At 39.0% G+C, this 25,224-nt stretch overlaps 1 protein-coding gene across 1 annotated transcript in view; it reads right to left on the bottom strand.

Moving 5' to 3' along the window:
* The window catches only part of LOC116464040 (YLP motif-containing protein 1), a 39,089-nt gene extending 14,175 nt beyond the window's left edge, over nt 1–24,914 (bottom strand). Inside the window, exons 1-13 of the mRNA XM_032147305.1 lie at nt 22,738–24,914; nt 19,744–19,864; nt 12,552–12,969; nt 12,347–12,439; nt 11,928–12,123; nt 10,614–10,732; nt 9,576–9,730; nt 6,082–6,144; nt 5,657–5,776; nt 5,240–5,416; nt 5,070–5,153; nt 4,035–4,118; nt 1,215–1,295 (exon numbers count right to left, since the gene is read on the bottom strand). Coding sequence (XP_032003196.1) covers nt 1,215–1,295; nt 4,035–4,118; nt 5,070–5,153; nt 5,240–5,416; nt 5,657–5,776; nt 6,082–6,144; nt 9,576–9,730; nt 10,614–10,732; nt 11,928–12,123; nt 12,347–12,439; nt 12,552–12,969; nt 19,744–19,864; nt 22,738–24,914 — 3,888 coding nt within the window. The remainder of the gene's footprint in view (nt 1–1,214; nt 1,296–4,034; nt 4,119–5,069; nt 5,154–5,239; nt 5,417–5,656; nt 5,777–6,081; nt 6,145–9,575; nt 9,731–10,613; nt 10,733–11,927; nt 12,124–12,346; nt 12,440–12,551; nt 12,970–19,743; nt 19,865–22,737) is intronic.
* Between the last annotated feature and the right edge of the window lie 310 nt (nt 24,915–25,224).

Raw genomic sequence — 25,224 nt, 5'->3', positions numbered from 1 at the left:
TGAACTGAAATCTCCACAAAAGAAAGACGGAGCTTCAGAAAGCTAAAACATTATAGACTTCTCACATAATCAGTTTCTAGTACACACGCTGCAAATGGCTAAAGAAGTCATTAGCCATATTCCAGAAGAGCGTGGACCTTGTAGTGAATATCCTGCCTACATTTTAAATTATATATGCCAAAATACAACTTAAAAAAATAGATTTTAAAAAAACACATACTGAGACTCAAATGCCATTAACTTTAAAACTTATTTTTTAATCCACATTTGAAATCTTGGAATGTAGAGGTTGACACCATCTTTATATAAACAGTTTTTATCAAGAGTCCTCTATATCACACACGGGTTTGATGGGACCACTCCCTGGAGATTCTGTATACTCTAGGGGGTAGGAATCAGAGTTCTCATTTTGTACATTTTCAAAAGAATATGAGGAGCAACTTTAGCAAGGGCTCAAGTATTAAATAAACCGAGTAATATTCTGGATTTAAAAAGCAACACTATTCCAAGGCATTGCTAATCTCTGTACTTTAGCAAACACTGAAAAGTCAACGTAACTCTATAGGCCGCATATTCTTGAATGACAGGGAAAGGCAAACATCTCCACAGAGGTGTGATCGAAAGCATTTTACATTAGCTACACAGAAACTTTAAACTCACACTATGTAAGCCTCTAACCAGCCTAAGCAAAATCCATTGCCTACACAGTCATTTAATTTTTCCCCGTCACTTAGGATAAAATGCAGAAGAACAAATCTAGCAGCCAGTGGCAACCCTCTGCCTCCCCATTCAATAAGTTCTTCTGCCTCTGTTGACAGAGACTCAAATTTGGAGATCTTGTAGCAAAGAAGAGACAATTATGCATATGTTGGGTAGGCTGTGCCACATATCTGCTGGAATGTAAGAATGCCCTTTAATATGTAATTGATTTTCTTAAAAGGTATATACTCCCCTAAAACCACCCACAAATAGATGAGTACAAGAGTAAGTTTCTTAGCACTCTGTTAAAACTTTCTTTTAACACCACAGTAGAGGGTTCTTTTGGTCTGGGGAAAAATAAAGAGTATCCAAAAGTCTCCTTGAAGATGATTATGGAAACTTTTACCACTAAAGTGTATATCAACAGCAGTTGTCTGACCACAGATCTGAATTTAAACCTTCTTTAAGAATTTTAATAAAGAGACACTGTTCAAAGTGGTTGGTCTGTCTCCTACCAGTTCGCTTTCCTCTTCCTCTGCATCTTTCTTTTCTTCTTTCTGTTCTTCGATATTTGCATCAAAATCTTCCATCTCTACCTATACCAACCATTAAAAAAAAAAAAAAAAAAGACTGAGTTAACATTTAGCAAAATGTTGACTCCCTCATTGAGATCTGGAATGAATACAGTTGCCCAGAGCAAGACAGGCTCACTGTTACATACCAAGTAATTTTTAATACCCTAAATTTTGAAACAGAACTGATAAAGACAAGATACTATTGCCTTTAATTTTCCTTGAATATCCATCTGTATAATTCCCTGTAAAGTTAAGTATAAGTGCTAAGTAGATGGTTACCTATTCTGAATGCCTATGGATTACTAGACTTTTAAAAATCTTTAACGAGTATTTTTCCAATCAGGTAAAAACATGTCAATGATTCAAATTTCAAAATATAAGAAAAAGTATAGTGAAAAGTGGGATGATATTGGCTTGGCCGAGAGTGGTAGCAATGCAAATAGGCAGATGAGTTACAGAGGTCATTAAAAGGTAAAACTGACTAAACTTTCTTGACTACATGACAGGTTATAAGGGCAGAGTAAAGAGTCAGGCCTGGGCACAGTGGCTCACGCCTATAATCCCAGCACTTTGGGAGGCTGGGGCAGGAGAATCACTTGAGTCTAGGAGTTCAAGACCAGCCTGGGCAACATAGTGAGGCCCCATCTCTAAAAAAAAAATAAAAAATTAGCTGGGCATGGTGGCATGCGCCTGTAGTCTCAGCTACTCAGGAGGCTGAGGTGAGAGGATCATTTGAACCCAGGAGTTGAGGCAGCAATGAGCTATGATCATGCCACCGCACTCCAGCCAGGGCAACAGAGTCAGACTCTGTCTCAACAATGACAAAAGAGTCAGGGATAACTCCCAGAGCACTGGTTTCAGCAATCAAGTGGTTAGGGTTCTAATTACTAAAACAGAGACTACTAAATGAAAAACAGGTTTGGATAAACTATATTTTGGATAGGTTGAGTTTGAGGTATACTAAGATAATGTTTTTTTTTTTTAGAGAATTTGGAAAATAATAGTAAAAAGAAGATTATAAAAATCACCCATACTCCCTCCATTCAGAAACATTACTGTTAAGATAGTAATATAATTCAGTCTAGACTTTATAACATTAATGGCACGTAAGTGACAATCTAAGCTACTAGAAAGATTCAGATGATCTATACAGAGGGTACAAAAGAAAAACAGAGCCTAGGATGGAGCCCTAAGGGGGCCCTTTTAAAGACTGAGTAGCAGAAGAAGCCAGTGAAGGAGACTGAAAAGAGATAGCCAAAAAAGTAAAAGGAAAACCAGAAGAATGTGAATTCACAAAAGCCAAGAGAAAAATATGTTTTTTAAGAAGGTGGGCATGGTCAACTATATTACATGTGGCTGCAAAATTAATCAACAGAGGAAATAAGAACTGTCCACTGCCACGGAAATCATTAGTAAAGAGTTGCCAGACAATGGTAGTGGCAGAAGCCAGAAAGAAATGGGTTGAGAAATAGCATGGGAATTAAAAACACATAAAAGAACAAAGATGGCTGGGCATGGTGGCTCACATCTGTAATCCCAGCACTTTGGGAGGCTGAGGTGGGCAGATTACTTGAGGCCAGGAGTTCAAGACCAGCCTGGCCAACATGGTGAAACTCCATCTCTACTAAAAATACAAAAATTAGCCAGGCATGGTGGCACATGTCTGTAGTTCCAGCTACTCAGGAGGCTGAGGCAGGAGAATCGCCTGAACCCTGGAGGCGGAGGTTGCAGTGAGCCGAGGTTACACCACTGCACTACGGTCTAGGCGAAAGAGTGAGACTCCACTTCAAAAAAAAAGCATAATGACAATATTGAGTATGGAAGAGGTCAAACAAAACAGAAACCTACAACTGGTAAATATAGAAAATTTCTCCTTCCATCAAATAAATAATTAATTCAGGCAAGAATTACCAATGAATGAAAATGTGTTGGGGAAAAGATATTAAGAGTATCTCCCTACAGACTACTTATCACAAAGAGAAAAAGGTAGAAAAAATTTGATGGATACCACCTTAACCAAGTAATCAGTGCTTAAATCACCAATAATGAAGTAAATTAACACCATATGGCTCCTGATGTGACACACTTGAGAGGGCACAGTATCACTTATGTAGCATTCCTGCTAATGTTTAACCTGAACCTAAGCATGTGGAAACAAACAGACAAATTCAAATCGAGGGGCATTCGACAAAACAGGCCTATACTCTTCATAAATTTTTTATCTTTCATGACAATGACAAGGCTGAGAAACTATATTTTATATTAAAGGATTGAATCTTGGATTTTTGAAAATTTCTATAAACCACGTTATAGGGACAAAAAATGTGAATATAAACTATATGTGAGATAATTCAAGAAATTTAATTCAGGAAATTTATATTACTTAATATAGTATTTTATCAATACTAAATTTCCTGCATTTGATAACTGTTATCAAATCAAAAATCAAAAGAGAATGTCCTTGTTCTTACAAGATACCTACTGATGTATTTAAGGGTGAAGGTTTATGAGATCTGCAACTTAACTCTCAAATGGTTGCACAAAAATAGTGACATCATTAACAAGAATGTTAATAAGAATACATGCATTCAGAGAAAAATGTGGCAAAATACTAACCGTGATCTCAATGAAAGGCATACCAGTAGGTGTTCTTGTATGAATACTATTCATGTAACTTTTCTGTAGGTTTTAAGTTTTTCAAAGTAAAAAGGTGAAAAAGTAATGTCACTCTGCATTGCACTTGAACCAAAGGATACTCACCTCTTCAATAGCAGCATCTTGCAGCAAAGAACGAATATCTAGACGCATCATGTGACGAGGTGCAGTTTCCCAGTGATCAGCCATCTATTGAAAAATTCAGATGATCGAGTTATCTCTAGAAACTACTCAAAGACCAAGTAAGCATCCAAGATAAACATTTAACGATGTTTTAAAATATTGTTAAATATTAATTAAATATTTGTTAAATATTAATTTAATATATAAAGTCTAACTGGCTAATTTCTTTTTTTTTTTTTTGAGACAGAATCTCAGTCTGTCACCCAGGCTGGAGTGTAGTGGCGCCAACATGGCTCACTGCAGCCTTGACATGGTGGGCTCAAGTGATCTTCCCACTTCAGCCTCCCCAGTAGCTGGGACCACAGGCACATGACACCACGCCCAGCTAATTTTTGTATTTTTTTTTGTAGAGACAGGGTTTCGCCATATTGCCCAGGTTGGTCTCAAACTCCCAGGCTCAAGCGATCCGCCCACCTCAGCCTCCCAAAGTGCTGGGATTACAGGCCTGAGCCACTGTGCCAGGCCATAACAGGCTAATTTCAAGAAGAGCTAGGAAAAGAAACAAAGGAAGAGAAACATTTACTAAAGCAGATTGGAGAGTTATTATGAAAAAAAGGAGATAAACAAGAGCTTCCAGACAAGAGTGCTGATATAGATATGAGGTTTACAGTACAGTCACACATCACTTAGCAATGGGCATACATTATGAGAAATGGGTCATTAGGCAATTTTGTCATTGTGTGAACATCATAGAGTATACTTACACAAACCTAGATGATAAAGCCTACTGCACATCTAGGTTACAAACTTGTACAGCATGTTAATGTATGAATACTGTAGGCAACTGCAATACAATGAAGTATTTGTGTATTTAAACATACCTAAACACAGAAAAGGTACAATAAAAATACATTATTATAATCTTATGGGACCACCATATATGCAGTCCTTCCTTAACCAAAACATCATTATGTAGCACATGATAGCACTCTATTACTCTATGTTTCTTAAAATCACCTTATTTATTTCTTTAAGCTTTCTTCCATGAATATTTCTCTTGCCACAAGTCTGGTTATCTGCACTCATTTCAGCCAAATATACCTAAGCAAGAATGAATAATAATTAGGCAAAGATATATAACGTTTACATGACAACACAAAGTACTTTAAAGTTCTTTAAGTTTCTACCTCAAATCCCTTGGTTTTTGCTGCACTCCAAAACTGGTCAAAATGCCTAACTCTGTCATTGATGGCATCCAGGATGATGAAGGGAAAAAAGCCATCATCCAGAGTCTTTTTGAAAGTTTTGAACATGCTGGTGCGGTAAGTCTCCTCCATCTCAGCTTCATATTCATATTCCATTACCTAAGGTCCCCCAAAAGAGATATGCAATTAGCAAAAGCAAAGAACCATCCTAAACCTTTTCCTTGGTTAGTATTTGGATAGAGATGACTTCGTAGTCTTTCCTTCATACCCAAGTACTAAAGTACTGTGTTCAGAAAAGAGAGAGGTCCTTGCCCTCAAAAAAGCCACATTTCTCTCCAAACACGTTTTCCTTTAAATACTATTAATGAATCAGAATGAGATCTGAGATGAATACCATACCTTCTTTTTCACTTTCTTTCCAGAATCTGGATCTTTTTCTTCTTTTTCCACTTCAGTGATGAAGTAATCATCCAGGCTTAGAACTCTGGGTGCAGGTCCTCCAAATTCTACCTCCTTATCCTAAGAATCATACAGTCAAGAAGGTTAAAACGAGTTTATGGAACAAATTAATGTTCACACCAAAGTTCCCTCTTGGGGCTAAATAATATACAATCTTCCGGTGGTTTCAAATCAAGCAGAGGCAAAAATGTTTCTCTGAGTAGATAAAAATATACATGGGACAACATCTACCACATGGGCCAACTCTAATGGATCAAATGGAAGACAATTCTATTGGCATTATGTTGCTTGCTATTAATAAGAAGGCAAGTGACTACTAACACAAGCAGCACAAGCAGCTGATTTTTCAGCTTCCCCATACTCACTCGAATAAGTTTTGCAACATGTGTCTTTCCACTGCCAGGTAATCCTCTCATTATAACAACAATCTGAAACAGAATAGACCAAAAAAAAAAAAAAAATCACTGAGAGAAAATTTTCTGCAATGAGATAACAGTTAACAATGACCTATTATTTTCCAGGATAGACTATACAACAGGCCATGAAACAAACCTTCATAAATTTGAAAGGATAGAAATAATACAAAGTATGTTACTGGACCACAGTGGAATGAAATTAGAAATTAATAGTAAGAAAAAATTAGAGAAACTCACAAATATGTCAAAACTAAACAACATACTCCTAAATAACCAATGAATCAAAGAAGAAATGAAGAGGAACCAGAAATGAAGAGGAACCAGAAATCAAGAGGAGCCAGAAACCAGGAGCCAGAAACCAGGAGGAACCAGAAAATACTCTGAGATGAATGAAAACAACACAATATACCAAAGCTTACAGGATACAGCTAAAGCAATGCTTAAAAGGAAACTGATAGCTATAAATGCCTATAGTAGGAAAGAAATAGGTCTCAAATCAATAACTTAACCATCCACTTTAAGACACTTGAAAAAGAAGAGCAAATTAAAGAAACAGAGGAAAGAAACAATAAAAATTAAAGCAGAAGTTAATAAAATAGAAAACAGAAAAACAAAAGAGAAAAAGTCAATAAAACCAAACAGTGGCAGTGGTTCTTTAAAAAGACCAACTTTTTTTTTTTTTGAGATGGAGTCTTGCTCTGTTGCCCAGGCTGGAGTGCAGTGGTGCAATGTTGGCTCATCACAAACCTCTGCCTCCCAGGTTTGAGCGATTCTCATGCCTCAGCCTCTCAAGCAGCTGGGATTACAGGTGCCTGCCACCATGCCTGGCTAATTTTTGTGTTTTTAGTAGAGATGGGGTTTCAACATGTTGGCCGGGCTGGTCTTGAACTCCTAGCCTCAAATGATCCGCCCACCTCAGCCTCCCAAAGCGCTGGGATGACAGGCATGAGCCACCACGCCTGACTAAGATCAACAAAATTGATGAACTCTTACCTAGACTGAATAAAAAAAAAAGAAGATTCAAATTACCAGAATCAGAAATGAAAGCTGGGCTCAGTGGCGTGTGCCTATAATCCCAGTTCCTCAGGAGGCTGAGGGAGGAGCATCACTTCAGCCCAGGAGTGCAACCCCAGCCTGGGCAACAGTGAGACTCTGCCTCGAGTAAAAAAGAAATGAAGGAGGGGACATTACTACCAACCTTATAAAAAAGATTACAAAGGAATACTATGAACAATTGTATGCCAACAAATTAGATAATTTAGGTGAAACAGACAAATTCCTGGAAAGATGTAGACTACTAAAATTTACTCAAGAACAAATAAACAATCTGAATAGACCTATAACAAGTGAAGAATCTAAGACAGTAATTTTAAAAAACTACACACAAAGAAAAGCTCAAGCCTGGATGACTTCATTACTGAATTCACCAAACATTTAAATACCAACTCTTCCCAAAGTCTTCAAAAACATAGAATAGGAAGGAATAATTTCTAACTTACTTTAAGAGGCCAGCATTACACCAAACCACATACAGACAAGAAAACTACAATATCTCCTATGAATATGGATGCAAAAATCCTCAACAAAATATTAGCAAGCTGAATCCAGCAACATATAAAAATTATTACACACCATGACCAAGTGGGATTTATCCCAGGAATGCAAGTTAACATATGAAATCAATTAATGTAACACATCATATCAACAGACTAAAAACCAAAATCACACTATCATCTCAACTGACACAGAAAAAGCATTCAACAAATCCAACATCCTCTCATGATAAAAACATTCAACAAACTAGGAACAGAAGGGAACTTTCTTAACCTAATAAAGTGCATCTACAAAAAAATTCCACAGTTAATATCATTCTTTTTTTTTTTTTTTTTTTAAAGACGGAGTCTCGCTCTGCCACCCAGGCTGGAGTGCAGTGGCGCGATCTTGGCTCACTGCAAGCTCCGCCTCCCAGGTTCATGCCATTCTCCTGCCTTAGCCTCCCGGACAGGCGCCTGCCACCACACCCGGCTAATTTTTTGTATTTTTAGTAGAGACGGGGTTTCACCGTGTTAGCCAGGATGGTCTCAATTTCCTGACCTCATGATCCGCCCGTCTCAGCCTCCTAAAGTGCTGGGATTACAGGCGTGAGCCAACGCACCCAGCAACATCATTCTTAATGGTAAAAGATTGTATTTTTTTCTCTCTAAATCAGATACAAGACAAGAATGTCCACTCTTGCCATGTCTATTCAACACCGCAATGGAGGTTCTAGCCAGGGCAATTAGGCAAGAAATAAAAGGCATTCAATTCAGAAAGAAAGAAGTAAAAGTCTATTTGCAGATGACATGATCTTATACATAGAAAACCTTAAGAATCTACTAAAAATCTACTAAAAGTAATAAATGAATTCAGTGGTATTGCAGCATACAAGATGAATAAACAAAAATAAACCATATTTCCATATATTTGTAATGAACAATCCAAAAATGAAATTAAGCCATCAATAATAACTTTACTACAGGGTACTAAGTTCACTTTTTGGGTGACAGGCTCTTTAGAAGCCCAAACTCCAGCATTACACAAAACACTGTGTAATGAACCTGCAACATGTATCCTGAATTCATAATTTAAAAAAAAAAGTCAATGTATTAATCCAATAAAAAGGCAGAGATTGTCAGACTGCATTAAAAAACACGATCCGCTGTATCCTACAGAGTCAGAAATAGGAATCTGAATTTCTAGAGTGATTAGGGGTTACCCTTGCAAGGATGGTGAAGAAATGTCAGAAATAAAGGGAACCTGAATGGAAAAAAAAAAGATCCAACCATAGGCATACTACAGGAGACACACTTTACATTAAAAGATACAAACAGAATGAAAGTAAGGAAATGGTAAAAGATTTATCATGCAAACAGCAACCACAGGAAAGGTCAAGTAGCTATATTAATAGTAGGCAAAGACTTTAAAACAGGAATCTATTAATTCTGTATCTATGGAATGAAAATATCTGGCTGAAATCTCCAGTGCCAGTTAATTCAAATGCAGTCAGTCTAATTATTCTGTAATATAAGACAAATTTAATAGAATGCACACATTTGGAGGTCACTAGGAAATTAAGCCTAAGCTAATCAAGTCTCCCAATTCTCCCTTTCTATTCCTCATACCATAAAACCAAATCCACTTTTCCTCTCTTCAACGTGCAATTAATTGAGGTCTCATGAATTGTTTTAAAATTCAACATCTTTTTTGTACTTTAGTGCTAAATTCTTAAAGATTCTACAGTGTAGGCCATTTATGAGATTATATGGTGATTTAGAGATAGTAAAATGCCTTGAATCTGATATTATTGCTATGTTGCAGAAAAATAAAGAAATTCTTTTCAGGATATTAACAAGATCTCTTATCTTCTGGTTTGCATGAAAACGAATCAACTTCATAGGACTCACTCTCTCAGGTCTGCTCTCCCGGCCTGGTGGTTTCAAAATATCATCCACATTCTTTGATTCAGGCTTCTTCTCGACTCGTGGAGCTGGAGGTGGCTGGTGGCTCAGTGAAGGAGCTGGCAGAGGCATTCGCTCCTCAGGATAAGTCCTTCGTTCTCCTAAGATTCCAGCAGTTGAACAAAATTACTATTTGTATAGTAATTATTTTGAAATTCAACTCTCCCCACACATCCTAAGGTAATATAATTCAAACCAAGTAAAATGATTTTGGGGCCACTTTTAACTTTAATTAGAGAAAATTTAAGGTAACATAAAATCTACTGAAGTCAAGAAAATGAGAAGATTTAAGTATGATCTCAGGCAAATAGAATGTTCTGCAAAACACTGAATTCATCCTTGTTTGTATTAAATGCAGGAAAGTTAAGCAACAGGACATGGAAGAATAATAAATGCTTTGCTGGATAGTCCTAAGTTCTGTAACTTCTGCTTTATGGTTTTAAGAATAAGAGTTATACCATCTTAGGAGAGCCTGTTCCTATAAATAGGTATGAGTTTCTAGTTTAAGTGTAAATCATAGCAGTGAAAAACTAGAAGCAACCTAAATAACCAACAGTAAGGGTCTTGGTCTTATATTTTATCCACTCAATGGAATGTCACAGAGCCATTAATAAAACAGGTTTACATATGAAAAATGTGTATGGTGCAGTATCAATCAGAACTATCACGATAAAGAAATTGTATTATTATAATTTGATTACAACTTCATAAATATGTCTGTAAAGAGAGAATGAGAGGAAAGCTACAAAATTATAATAGCTGTAGTATGGTAGGTAGTGAGACTTAGTAATTTTGTTTCTACTTTGTTTCAAAAATAAACATGTTTTATTTCATTAATTACACTGCTATTTTTTAGGACAATGCCGCCAGAAGAAATCTGTGAATACGTTTTACTCTAGAAGTTTAAATCCACAGCTACAATGGAAAGCATCTCCCATGCTTTACATTCTCAACATCCTTGTAGTTAATAAGGCATCACTCTACCTCCAAACATGGATGGTCCTTCATAGACTGGTCGGTCAGACTTCCGGTCATAGGATGGCCTATCAAAACCCCCTCTTCTGGATGAGGAATGGTCTTTTTTGTCTCGATATGACTGAACTCTAGAAGGTGTAATAGGAAGTGCTTCAGCAAATAAAAAATATTTGGAGTTCTCTGCTTTATAATGCAACAGCATTAACTGCCCAATTTTCTCTATAGGCAGGTACTCCACACAGTCAATGTTTACTTATTTTTTTGAGATGAGGGTCTTACTTTGTCAACCAGGCTAGAATGCAGTGGCGTGATCTCGGCTCACTGCAGCCTTGATCTCCAGTGTTCAAGCAATCCTCCCATCTCAGCCTCCTGAGTAGCTGGGACTACAGGTGCACACAACCACACCCGGCCAACTTTTGTTATTTTTTGTAGAGATGGGGTTTCGCCATGTTGACCAGGCTGGTCTCGAACTCCTGAGCTCAAGAGATCCACCTGCCTTGGCCTCCCAAAGTGCTAGGATTACAGGCGTGAGCCATTACGCCTGGCCAATATTTACATTTTGACTTTGCTTTTTCATTCAGATTTACTTTATATACATATATCTTAAAAAGTTCATGGGAAAGCTGGGCATGATGGCTCACGCCTATAATCCCAGCACTTTGGAAGGCCGAGGCAGGTGGATCACTTGAGCTTAGGAGTTTGAGATCAGCCTGGGCAAAATGGTGAAACCACATCTTCATCAAAAAAAAAAAATCAGCCAGGCATGGTGGCACATGCCTGTGGCCCCAGCTACTCAGAAGACTGAGGTGGGAGGATCACTTGAGCCCAGGAGGTGGAGGCTGCAGTGAGCTGAGACTGCACCACTGCATTCCAGCCTGGGTGACAGACTGAGAGAGATCCCGTCTCCATACAAAATAGTAATGAATAAATAAATAAATAGTTCATGGGCTTGCCCCCCTTTCCCTTTTCCTTGGTTGGCTGCCAGAATGCCCTTAGGTATAATAATAATAATAATAATAATAATAATAATAGTAAATAAAAAGCTCATGAATTGCAAAAATAAATTGCTTGCCTACTGAGTATGACTGCACCTTTATTGACAATACCATTTCCATTCCTTTCTGGCTATCTCCATCTCCCATTTAATTCTCTGGAATTCAAGCTACCAAGTCAAGGACCTACTTTCCTGAAAACTGGCCCAGAATTGCTCTTCCCCCTCCAAATTACATATATACATGCATGAGAAGAATATGTTACTTATTAAATTTCTCTTAAACTTTTACTGTTAAGTATACACCTAGCAAAGGCTGTTTCATAGCATACCTATCATCTCGGGGTCGGCGTTCTCTGTCAAATCGATCCCGGTCATAGTCAATAACACCACGATCCCGGTCTCGATCTCTATGTGTCTCACGATCCCTTTTAAAATCTCGATGATCTGCTATGACATTACTTTGACGATCAAAATAAGGCTCACGATCTCTTTCTCTATCATAACGATCACGCTGGCCTGCGTGCTCTACAAAAACAATTAGTACAAAATAACTATATCTCTTTTATAGAAATAAAAGCAGAAAAGTATAAATCTAACTTCAGGGCTGGCATAAATTTTTGCCCTAAATTCAACTTAAGAATCTTTTAGCCGTATTAAATGGAGGCTCAGATAATCTCACCAAAAGGAAAATCATATGACAATTAGGCCCTAAAATGTTTAAAAATATTGACCTCTCTGGGAATCCTACCTGTCTCAAAAGTTGATCTTTCAGGTAGTGGATCTGGGCGTAGAGTTATTCTTTCTCCATAAGGTATCTGTTCAACTTTATTAGTGGATATATCTGGTAAACAAAATCAGAGATAAAGTACTGTAAGAGTGAAGCTAGAGAAAGCTAAAGCTGAAGATAACAATTCCTGCAGAATCCCAAACACAAGTTCACTATCATTACTCACCACGGCCATGGCCATAATCAACAGTCTGTTGTACCGGTGGTGGCTTGGACATTGGTGGCATACCCATAGGCACTGGGCCAGGAGGGGGAATGGAAGAGTGAACAGGTGGGGGTGGTAATACTGGAGCAGATGGAATTGCTGCAGTTTCTGACTTAAATTCTGAATTCAGTCCTTGTTCATCATTTGTATCCCAGAGCCCATAGAAAGAATCTTCATCCCATCGTTCCTGTTCTACAGCTGAAGTTTGTGGCTTTATCACTGGAGGAGGAGGAGGTAGAGGTGGAGGAGGTGGAGGTGGTGGTATTGGGACAGGTGGCCTGGTCACAGGAACAGATGATCTTGCTGGTGGAGCAGAGGGTCTTACAATTGAACCTGGTGGTTTGCCCATAGGAGGGGGAGGTCTATAGGACCCTGGAGGCTAGAGAACAGAATAAACAGCTTAGCGGACAAGTATACCACTATGTTTTTATAGATCAGTGGAAATTAAAATCTGGTTCTCAATTTATAAGAAAAAAGTTAACACCTTGGACTCATTCAAAATTTCGTGCTTCAAAACATACCATCAAAAAAAATGAGGACAAGCCACAGAAAGGGAGAAAACATAGGCAAATCTTGTATTTGATAAAGAACTTGAATTCAGAATATACAAAACACTTAAACTCGGTAAGACAAATCACACACACAAAAAACTATGGCCAAAAGATGAGAATAGATATTTCTCCAAAGAAAATATATAAATGCCCAATAAGCACATGAAAAGATGCTCACCATCATTAGTCATTAGGGAAACGCAAATTAAAATCCCAATGAGATACCATTTTCATATGCACTGGAAGGTTATAATTAATAAGACAGACAAAAACAAATGATGGCAAGGATATAGGAAAGAAAAACCCTTTTAGATTGTTAGTGGGAATAAATGGTGCCACTATAGAAAATGGTTTGCCAATTTCTCTCAAAAGGTAAAACATAATTTTTTTTTTTTTTTTTTTTTTTGAGGTGGAGTTTCACTCTTGTTGCCCAGGCTGGAGTGCAATGGCGCCATCTCAGCTCACTGCAACCTCTGCCTCCCAGGTTCAAGCGATTCTCCTGCCTCAGCCTTCTGAGTAACTGGGATTACGGGCACCCGCCACCATGCCCAGCTGATTTTTTGTATTTTTAGTAGAGATGGGGTTTCACTATGTTGGTCAGGCTGGTCTCGAACTCCTGACCTCAGGCGATCCACCTGCCTCAGCCTCCCAAAATGCTGGGATTACAGGCATGAGCCACCGCACCCGGCCAAACATAAATTTATCATATGGCTCAGCAATTTCATTTCTAGGTATCTATCCAAGAAAAATAAAAACATATGTCCATCCAAAGACTTGCACACAAATATTCATAGCCGTACTATTCAACAACCCTAATGTCCATCAACTGGTGAATGGTTAAACAAAATGTGGTATATTCATGTAACAGGTTATAAATAAAAAGAAATTTAAAAAGCAGTAAAAAGAAATGAAGTACTGAGTCATGCTACAACATGGATAAACTTTGAAAAGAAGATAGACACAAAAGACTACATATTATATAATTCATTTATACGAAACGCCAGAAAGGCAAATCTATATAGACAGAAAGTGCTGGGACTAGGGTAGGAATGAGGATTAACTAACTGTAAACTGGTGCGGTGATCTTACAGGAGTAATGAAAATGTTTTAAAATTTCCATACTCCAAATTAGGGTGGTAGCCACATAAGATTCAAATGTCCCAGGCCAATACCAAATCTGCTGAACTTCTGTAGGTGGGGTCCCACCAGTAATTAAAAATTAAAAAAAAAAACCCTCCATGAATAATTCTGATTGATACCCCTTGGTTAAGAACTATCTTCCTACTCTCAGTGTGCAGGAAGGAGAGAAATGAATAAATAAATAAGAACTATCTTCCTACTCTAGAGACCTATCTCCTCCACAAAAACAGTAAATTTTCAGTGAGAGAAATCCTAGATAGCCTCTACACTTCTGTTCCTTTCAGTTATCTGGTTGACAATAGTCGTCTGTGGTAAAGCTGAGACCAACAGAGAACATGAGTACTATGAAACAACAAAATAAACTAAATGAACATCTAGTAATCTAAGGAGTGCCACTGTTGTGTGCCCTCCTTCCATTTGTTTTCCCAAAGCATCACCAGGTGCCATCAGAAATGTCTATGACGGAGATGGTAGGACTTCTTAGCAGATAGGTCCTATCTACTCAATACTGAAACCCAGTTGCCACATACATTTTATTTTTATTCTTTCTTTGGTAAAGACGGGGTCTTGCTATGTTGCCCAGGCTGGTCTTGAACTCCAGGCCTCAAGTAATCTTCTCGCCTCAGCCTCCCAAAGTGCTGAGATTATAGGTGTGAGCCACCATGCCTAGTCTCTATTTTAATCTTCATAAGTATGATTCAAACACTTATTTCTCATTTCTTAGTTCACTGTGTCTGGCTGGTTTTTTTTGTTGTTTTTTTTTGTTTTGCTTTTTTGTTTTGTTTCGGTTTTTTACTTCTCTGTTATTCTAGGATGTTTTTTCTTTATTAACAGCTATTTTAGATCCTGGAGAGCCCACAATATACATTATTTATATATTTGTCCATATATAGGCAGTACTTCAAAAATAAACTTTCTGAATAATAAAATGGAGTTGACTAATATGGAAGTAACATTATTTGACTGGAGGTAAATACTGGCTACAATTAAAGACAAATGGCTATTACCTAAAGGTAAACTTTTAAAGTATGGCATGGTAAACTTTGTTAAGAAAATGCCAATATAGGATGAAGCTATTCAGTCTGGGTAGATCTATCAAGACAAGTTTTAAATATCTTAAGATCTCATAGAAGTATACTTATAAATTTTTTAAAAAGTGTTTTCTTCATTCTATATAGTGAAAGTAAAAGATACACTTTTTAAAATTATTGTTTATACAAGAAAGGGTTAATATCTATATTATATTAAGGATAATGAGTTAACTTTTTAAAATTATTGTTTATATAAGAAAGGGTTAATATCTATATTATATTAAGGATAATGAGTTAATAAAAAAAAAAAACCTGACTCAGACGGATAAATGGGTGAAGGACACAAACAGAATTTCTGTAAGAGGAAAGTATAATTAACAAATATGGGAAAATATTCATGTTCACTAGTAATCAAAAATGCTATATTAAAAGTATTAAATATACCAAAAATATTAAGTAGCTAATGCTTACGAGGCTACAGTATAGATGTTATACAACTATTTTTTTCATTTATTTATTTATATATTTTTTTGAGACAGAGTCTCACTCTTTTTACCCAGGCTGGAGTGCAGTGGCGCTATCTGCAACCTCCGCCTCTCAGGCTCAAGCAATTCTCCTGCCTCAGTCTCCCTAATAGCTGGGATTACAGGTGCGCACCACCATGCTTGGCTGATTTTTGTATTTTTAGTAGAGACGAGGTTTCATCAAGTTGGCCAAGCTGGTCTTGCACTCCTGACCTCAGGTGATGCACCTGAGACAGAGTCTTGATCTGTCACCAAGGCTGGAGTGCAGTGGTGCAATCTTGGCTCACTGCAACCTCTGCCTCCCAGGTTCAAGCGATTCTCCTGCCTCAGCCTCACCCATAACTAGGATTACAGGCACATGCCACCAAGCCCGGCTAATTTTTATATTTTTAGTAAAGATGGTGTTTCACCATGTTGGCCAGGCTGGTCTGGAACTCCTGACCTCTTGTGATCCACCTGCCTCGGCCTCCCAAAGTGCTGGCATTGCAGGCATGAGCCACCGCGCCCGGCCATTATACAACTATTATAGAAAGCTGTTTGGCTATGTGACAGGAATCATTTAAAAAATATGCTTATTCTGGGCCAGGTGTGGTGGCTCATGCCTGTAATCCCAGCACTTTGGGAGGCTGAGGCAGGTGGATCACCTGAGGTCAGGAGTTCAAAACCAGCCTGGCCAACATGGTGAAACCCTGTCTCTATTAAAAATACAAAAAAATTAGCCAGGCATGGTGGCAGGCACCTGTAATCCCAGCTACTCAGGAGGATGAGGCAGGAGAATCACTTGAACCTGGGAGATGGATATTACAGTGAGCTGAGATTGTGCCACTGCACTCCAGCCTGGGTAAGAGACTACACTCCGTTTCAAAAAAAAAAAAAAAAAAGGTATGCTTATTCTTTGACTGAAGTATCCCACTTTGGGACTTTAAAATCACTGTTGGCTGGGTGCAGGGGCTCATACCTGTAATCCCAGCACTCTGGGAGGACAAGGCACGAGGATCGCTTAAGCCCAGGAGTTCGAGACCAGCCTGGGCAACAATGCGAGACCCTGTCCCTATTAACAATATTTTTTTTAATTAGCCAGGCATAGGGTGTGTGCCTGTAGTCCCAGTTACTCAGGAGGCTGAGGTGGGAGCATCACTTGAGCCCAGGAGTTTGAGGCTCCAGTGAGCTATGATTGTACCACTGTATTCCAGCCTCCCAGGCAACAGAGCAAAAAAAAAAAAAAAGAGAGACAAAACAAAAACATAAAACTTACTCCTAAGAAGTTATTGGCCGGGTGCGGTGGCTCATGCCTGTAATCCCAGCACTTTCGGAGGCTGAGGCAGGTGGATCACCTGAGGTCAGGAGTTCAAGACCAGCCTGGCCAATTGGTAAAACCCTGTCTCTACTAAAAATACAAAAAAACTCAGCCAGGTGTGGTGCCAGGCACCTGTAATCCCAGCTACTTGGGAGGCTGAGGCAGAAGAATCACTTAAACCCAGGAGGTGGAGGTTTCAGTGAGCTGAAATCATGCCACTGCACTCCAGCCTGGGCAACAGAGTGAGACTCTGTTTCAAAAAAAAAAAAAAGAAAAAGAAAAAAAGAAAAGGAGTTACCTAAAATAAGAACCCAATACAAAGACATTCATTAGGGTAATATTAAGAATAACAGTGAAAGATTAGAAAAAAATTCCAACAGAAATTGAATTAATTCAATAAATTATTATAAATCAAAAAATAATATAGCATATAACAATATGGAAAGATGATTATGATTTGTTAAGCAAATAAAGCAGAAATGTGGATGTACAATCTGGCGCTTCTACTATTTACTAAGACACACAAAGATGAAAGGTACAGTTCTTATCTTATGGACTAAATTTAGAAAGACAGACAGACAAGAAAGCAGACAATCAAAATGCAACATGATAAAGATGACAGAGACTAGTACAAGATGTTATAGGGTATGTATGAGGGTAATTGCCCTACATAGGTAGAAGAGAAAATAGTAGAGCTGAGTTCTAAAAGATAAACAAACATTAGCCAGTTGCAGGAGGGGACGGGAAGGCAAAGAAAAGACTCTAGGCTTAGAGAACAACATGCGTACACAAAGGAATGAAGAAGTAAAAGAATCTAGCACATTTATAAAATTGTTAAGTAGCTCTATGCGGAGGGAAAATGAAGCATCAGAGAGTGGAGTAGCAAGCAATGGTCAGCAGAGGTCAGGCCAGCTCAGGAAGAACAAAAAAGTCATGCAAGAGATTCTAAATTTCATCCTGAAGGCATGGGAGAACACTGAAGAGTTTTAAAGCCAGGTAGCCACATGGTGAGATTTGTTTTAAAATGTCCATCTGGCCACAAATCACATCAATGCTGCCTGAAGTGGAGCATAGGGGTAGTCCCAACTACAAAAGGGCATGAGAGAACTTTTGAGGGTGATGAGAATTTGTTCTGTTTTGTTTTGTTTTTTGGGATGGTTTCGTTCATTGCCCAAGCTGGAGTGCAATGGCGCGATGTCGGCTCACTGCAACCTCCACCTCCCGGGTTCAAGTGATTCTCCTGTCTCGGCCTACTGAGTAGCTGGAATTACAGGTATGCGCCACCATGCCCGGCTAATTTTGTACTTTTAGTAGAGACGGGGTTTCTCCACGTTGGTCAGGCTGGTCTCAAACTCCCGACCTCAAGTGATCCGCCTGCCTTGGCCTCCCAAAGTGCTGGGATTACAGGTGTGAGCCACCGTGCCTGGCCGAGAATTTTTTTATCTTTTGGTATACATCTGTCAAAACTCGAACTATAGGCTTAAAATGGGTGTAATTATACTTGAGAATTTGATGATTCAAAGGAGGTAAAATCAATCAGCAGCAGGGTAGGACAGGGGCAAGATGGAGGGCTGAGTTTCAGGTTTCAAGTTAGGGTGACTAGGTGATGGTGAGGAAAAAAGACAATTTAATAGGGTATGATAATGAGCCCCATTTTGAACATGCTGCATTTGACAAGAGTCACATCCACAGACAGAAACCCTGCAGACAGGTAGATGCATACAAAGGTCAGGAGATCCCATCTGGGGAGTCAACAACACCATGGTGGTCACTGAGGTCAACAACTATGTCTTACTGTTAAGTATTAGGACAGGATGGAAGGGAACACTGAGAAATGAAAAGTGTTAATTTGATGAAATGGTTCAGTAGAGGTTCAGTAGAGCTGTTTTCTTCATTATGCTGTCATAAAACTACTTGCAAGATAACATTTAAAACATTTGAAAAGCCCATTACTGGCTTAAAGGTAAAATAACAAAAATAAAAGAAGTCCTGGCATGCTCTTGGAAAAAAAAGAACTTAATTACTCAAGTCTTTAACATAAACACCCCTTTTCATACTGCCTGAACAGTTCTGAAGTATGTGCTGGGGTATGACATTTCCCCATCTGAAGGACTAGTAGCCTGAAGAGGTAGGAAGCATCACGAGGCCCACATCTAGCCCTGCCTAGATGGAAAACAGGACTTTTTTTTGGTAGAGATGGGGGTCTCACTGTCTTGCGAAGGCTGGTGTCAAACTCCTGGGCTCAAGCAATCCTCTCGCCTTAGCCTCCCAAAGTGCTAGAATTACAGGCGTGAGCCACTATGCCCAGCCAACAGGACTATTTTAACATAAAAAATTATTAGAAAAATTCTACCATTCTGTGAACAGACGCTATGTAGTTCAGGTGTACTTGGTGTACTTATCAAAATCTGGGGAAACGAAGCATCTCTGCCACACTTTTGAACATGCTTTTAAGGTGTTCAAAGTTCAATTACCATAAACTTTTAAGTTTCCAAAATTTATATTCTATAGAGGAAATTTGTTATTTATTCAATTTTTTAAAAAATCAAACAACATAGAAGCATACAAAGTAGAAACCATTTCATTTTCTGAGCACACATTCTCCCATACCGGATACATTCCAGGTCTTGAAGATGTATTCTGCAATCTTGATTCCTGAGGTGGTAGATGGTCAGCCATCTGTGGCTCAGACCCGAAGTCTTTCATCTTTTGAAGCTGTTCTTTCTGTTCCCTGCAAACAAATAAAATTGACATAGTACATAAAGCATGCTTATTTCATTCCTAAGTGACTACAACTAATATTTAATTAAAAAGAAGAGACCTAAAAAAACCGTGTCCTAAAATTCTCTGCAGTGGCCATAAACTGGGCAGCTCTGGGATTACCCTCTTTTGCTTTTATGTAGCTAACTCATCAGTCATTTAAGACATATAAATAATTATAAATTGTTGAAGATATTCACGAATAGATTCTACAACCCGCCTCAGTAGTTTTCTACTATCTCATCTACTTGTTATGTTTTTCTTTAATCCAAGCCAAAGCTCTCTTGCTTTTTTTTTTTTTTTTTTTTTTTGAGATGGAGTCTCGCTCTGTTGCCTGGGCTGGAGTGCAATGGTGCAATCTCAGCTCACTACAACCTCTGCCTCCTAGGTTCAAGTGATTCTCCTGCCTCAGCCTCCCGAGTAGCTGGGACTACAGGCACACACCACCACGCCCGGCTAATTTTTTGTATTTTTTTAGTAGAGACGGGGTTTCACTATATTGGCCAGGCTGGTCTCGAACTCCTGACCTCATGATCCGCCTGCCTCAGCTTCCCAAAGTGCTAGGATTACAGGTGTGAGCCACCATGCCCGGCCTATTTTTTTCAACTCTTTAGACCAGAGGTTGCAAAATGGTGGCCCATGGGCCAAATACGGCCTAAAAAGGTTTTTAAAATGTGGCTTTTATATCAGTTTTTAAAATTTGAATTAAAATTAAAATTGAATATTTACAAAGCAAAATATTTCATATATAAATTCAAATCTTAAAGAGTTATGGTAACACCAGGCCTATATTCCCACATGCCAACAATCAGCTGAGTGCAGTAGAGGCTGCCCACGTTAGATGAAACAACCTGTCACAATCTTCACCATACTCTGCAGAGTTATACTTGGCCTACTTTCACTCATTTTTGTTACCTGATTCTTGGGGACATTTTAATTTATGGCCCCTGCTGTAGATGGTGAGAACAATTGTCAGTCTATACCTTTAAAAACAACATTTCATATTCCTGAAGATAATTATGTAATCCTTCGGTTTTTTCTTTAAATTTCTGATGAAATTCCTTTTACTTCTTTTCACAATGCCTACCTTAAACATGGGTAAAATCCACTACAACTTCTTAAGACCTTTTACAATTTTCTCCTTATATTAAAGTGACCCAAATGAGGGTCCACAAATGAGGGACCACAAAGTAAGGGTCAACTGTGTAAGATTATTTACTGCTCAGGTAAATCCCATCATCACATCCCTTATGATACTCCTTACGACCTTACACTGACACGACATAAACGACCTGTATTCGGCTACGACATTATCCATCACTCCCTATATATTGTTTAATTATGTTCATGTTGCCTAGAAAGCTTTAAAAAAGAATGAAGCAGCAGCAGCAGCACCTTTTATCCAGCATTGCCATGCAAAGCAATAATGAATTAAAAAGAAATTTCAAAAGGAAAAGGAAAGAAACCTTGGCAGCTTAACAACACCAATCAGCTTGGTATTCTCCATAAATAACACAGATTTTAGAGTTTTAGACAGATTGAGTTCAAAGGCCGGGTTTGCCACTTATTAGCCAAGTGAACTTAACCTCTTTGAACTTTAGTGTCATTTGTGAAGTGGGGATAAAAGTACCTTATCTTTGCAGGCCTTTGAGATAGAAAGACTGACATAATATACACTCAATTATTAGCAAGTGCCCAGTTACATGGTAGGTGTTAAATTAAAATTAAAGGTGTCTATAACTTAAAAGTGAATAGTGTAGTAGCTAAATATTCTATAGCATGCTTTCCACATTTTCTTCATGAGTAATCTGGAAAAAATAAACCTCTTAGCTATAGACCACACAAACCTGCCATATCTGGTCTTTCATCATTACCTTTTCTTCACCATATTTGTCTTTCCTAGTTCTAAAGTTTAAGTTATAATTTATTGTTAAGATCCACAAATGTAAACCAGAATTGAAAAATGGAAGAAATACATTGGAATCTATCAAAACCTAATCATTAATTGACTTTCTCAAAAAAATTCCTTTAAAAAAGCTTTCAATCTGTCACTGACTTCTAAATTCCTATCCCAAGATACAGCTGGCTTAAGGATTAAATGAGTTTATTATACACAACACACTTAGTACAGTTCCTGGCCCAGAGTAAGCATGCAATAAATGTTAGCTTTCGTTATTATTGTTACTACAAGAAAAGAGGAAAATTATGTAGATACCTATACATAGTTGATTGTAAGTCAAGAAATCCTATTTTCCATTTCACAAAGGAAATATTTGGTTATGTAGAAACAATAACATCCTCAAGGAGAAATATCTGCTTTTAGTTATAATGAAAGATAAAACATCCCCAAAAGAAAGTATCAATAGTTAGACAAATCTGAGGATGCTCCTAAGCAAACCATTCTCAGCTTCCACAAAGAAAAATACAGCACTTTCCAAAGTTTTATCAATGAGTAGTGAATATAAAGTCTATCAGATCTAATACCAAAGAACAAACTGCTTACTGGAAAAAAATGAAGGTTACACATGAACCCTGTGAAATCCAGAGCACTGAAAAGTTGAAGTTTGACACTTGAAACATGCACAGGCATGGCATGCCAGCAACACATCTACAAAGGCCAAGACAGCAATCAATTTTCACATCTTAGGGCATAAGTTTATCATTAACACAGTCCTAAATACCCATTCTAGCCCTAAAACAACACTGAATGACCAGAAATATAAATTAAAAGTATGTGATAAGAACTTGAAGTAAAATGATTCCATTCAAATATATCATATCACTTTAAAAAGCAGTCTGAATGTGGTTTTTATTAAAAGAAAGGATCTAAAGGAGTCAACTTACCGAAGCATTTTCAGTTCTTGTGCAGCTTTCAAAATGATTTCATGCTGCCTCTGACTGAGAACCATTACCCCTCCAAGGCCTTGGTCAGAGTCTAAGCTTGCATCGGACCCCATCATTTCTGAGGAATGATGTGAGGAGGGCATATGTTCCGCCATGGGGGAATGTCTATCCACATCAGATGGGTACCATCTGTCTGACAACCGTTCTCTTTCCCAGTCCATTCTGTCAGGAACATAATCTCGCTTTTCCCGCCATGTATCTCCTCTTTCTGGATACTCTCGAATCCTCAACTCACCCCTATCACGGAAATCTCGATCATACCCATGGTCTCGATTTCTTTCTTCTCTCCATCTATCATCCCGATATCTATCCAAAGGTGGAAGAGGTGGGAGGGGCGGTAAAGGTGGAAGAGATGGAATATCCCGTTCACGAAACTGTGATTCTTGTTCATCCAGTGGTCTCCCATAATCTCTGTCCCACTCATTATCCAAATTTCTATCATACATATCCATAGGTCTTCCAATCCGATCCACATCCCTGTCCATGTCCCTGTCCATTTCCCTATTGTAGTCCTCATCCATATCCTGGTCTCTCTCCCAATCATCCCACCAAGGGCCTCGCCTATCTCCATCATGAGACCGAGATGGTGGTGCTGAGAACCTGTCCTCCCTGTTATAGAGCTCTAGTGTATCATCTTGATAGTCACGTTCACATTCTCTCCAGTATCTCTCTCTATCCCAGTCATCGAGTCTTTCTCGTTCCACTGGAGCATTTCTACCATCTAATGGAAACTCTTCATGCCCTCGCTCTTCTCCATGGTTCCATGGAGCCCTAGGAGGCTCATCTCGGTGATATGGATACATTTTTTCCCCACCATCTCCTGGTTCTGGTCTGAATGGACCTCTATCACGACCAAAATCTGATCTTCCCAGTCCCCTTTCTCGACTGCCAGGCCCTCGAGGTGGTCCTCTCTCCCTGCTCCCAGCTCTTCGGGGTGGTACCCTTTCTCTACTCCCAGCCCTCCGAAGAGGTCCTCTCTCCTGACTGCCAGCCCTCCGAGGTGGTCCCCTTTCTCGGCTGCCAGCTCCACCCCTGTCCTGGCTCCCTTGCAGACCACCTGGCACTTTCTCCCGACTGCTTCCAGGCCTCACCAACCCTCTGTCCCGGCTACCTTCTCCTCTGTTCATCTTCTCTCGACTGTCTTCTCTTCTACCCATCATCTTATCCCGAAAGTCTTCTTGCTTGACCAATCCTGGGCCTCGACTGATTGCCTGGCCACGACCTCTGTTTACTAGACCTTTATCCCGTGTGTCTTCCATTCTGCTTTGCCCAGGACCTCTGTAAGATGAGCTGCTGCCTCTATTGCCTTCTAATCTATTATCTCTATTATCTGGCCGAGGCAGGCCTTTATCTTGGTTGTTTTCTGAATGGGGTAGACCAATACCCATAGGTTTAAAATCATTATCTGCTGTTAATGATGATGTTGCTACTGCTGTTCCTCCCTCCATCCCCCCTGTTTTTGAAGGAAAAGTAGATTGAGCAGGTACAGGCTTATTCGCAAGGGGTAGAGGCTGAGTAACAGCTTGGGCTTTGTCGATTTGAGTCTCCATACTTTGAGCATTCTGGTCCCAATTAGAAGGCTCTACAGGCCCTTCCGAGACTTCGCTTTTAGGTGGCTCTTGTTGAGAGTCGCTTAGATTCTCATTTGACTGAGCCGCCTTGACATCCTTTACATCTGCAGCAATGGAAAATGCAGCTGATTGCATTTTAAAATTCTTCTGCTGGTTACTACTGGTGTCTGCTAATGGTTCTTTGTTTCCTGAAAGAGGTTCTGCTTGTGACTTAGGTTGCTGCTGATGCTGCTGTCCAAAAGCTGGTTTGGGGCCTTTCCACTGTGGTCCACTCTGTCGAGGACTTAGGGATGTACCGGGGGTAATATAAAATTGAGATGCTGGCCCCCGGGGAATCATTCCCCATTTGCTTTTAGTGCCCTCTGCTGGGTGACCTTCATATCTGGGTCTTGGCCCATCGGGGCGATTTCCTTCAAAACGAGGCCCTTTGGGTCTCGGTCCTTCACACCTTGACCCTAAATCCTCAAATCTTCGAGGACCATCAAATCTACAAGTAAAACAAAAGATATTACTCAAGACAGTAAAGCAGAAAAAAAAATTCTCCATGTAAGAATATTTAAGGCACTCTTGCCTTAGAATTTGTTTACAGCAATGACTCTTTTCAGTCATTAAATAAATCCTGAGTCACCAATATCTTAGAACCAGTATGTTAAGGTAGCAGTGCTCAGAAGGTCTTAGGACAGGCTTTGAAAATCATGTCAGTATTATCTAATTTACTTCAACACATCTCCTGCCGCAAGTCACTAATATACTGAACGGTTAAAAAGCAATTACAGGCCGGGCGCAGTGCCTCACACTTGTAATCCCAGCACTTTGGGAGGCAGAGATGGGCAGATCACCTGAGATCAGGAGTCCA

The sequence above is a fragment of the Hylobates moloch genome, unplaced genomic scaffold (assembly GCF_009828535.3).
Source record: "Hylobates moloch isolate HMO894 unplaced genomic scaffold, HMol_V3 SCAFFOLD_141, whole genome shotgun sequence".
In the NCBI taxonomy this organism is placed as follows: Eukaryota; Metazoa; Chordata; class Mammalia; order Primates; family Hylobatidae; genus Hylobates; species Hylobates moloch.
The sequence above is the reverse complement of the archived record's forward strand: the minus strand, read 5'-3'. Positions and strand labels throughout refer to the sequence as shown.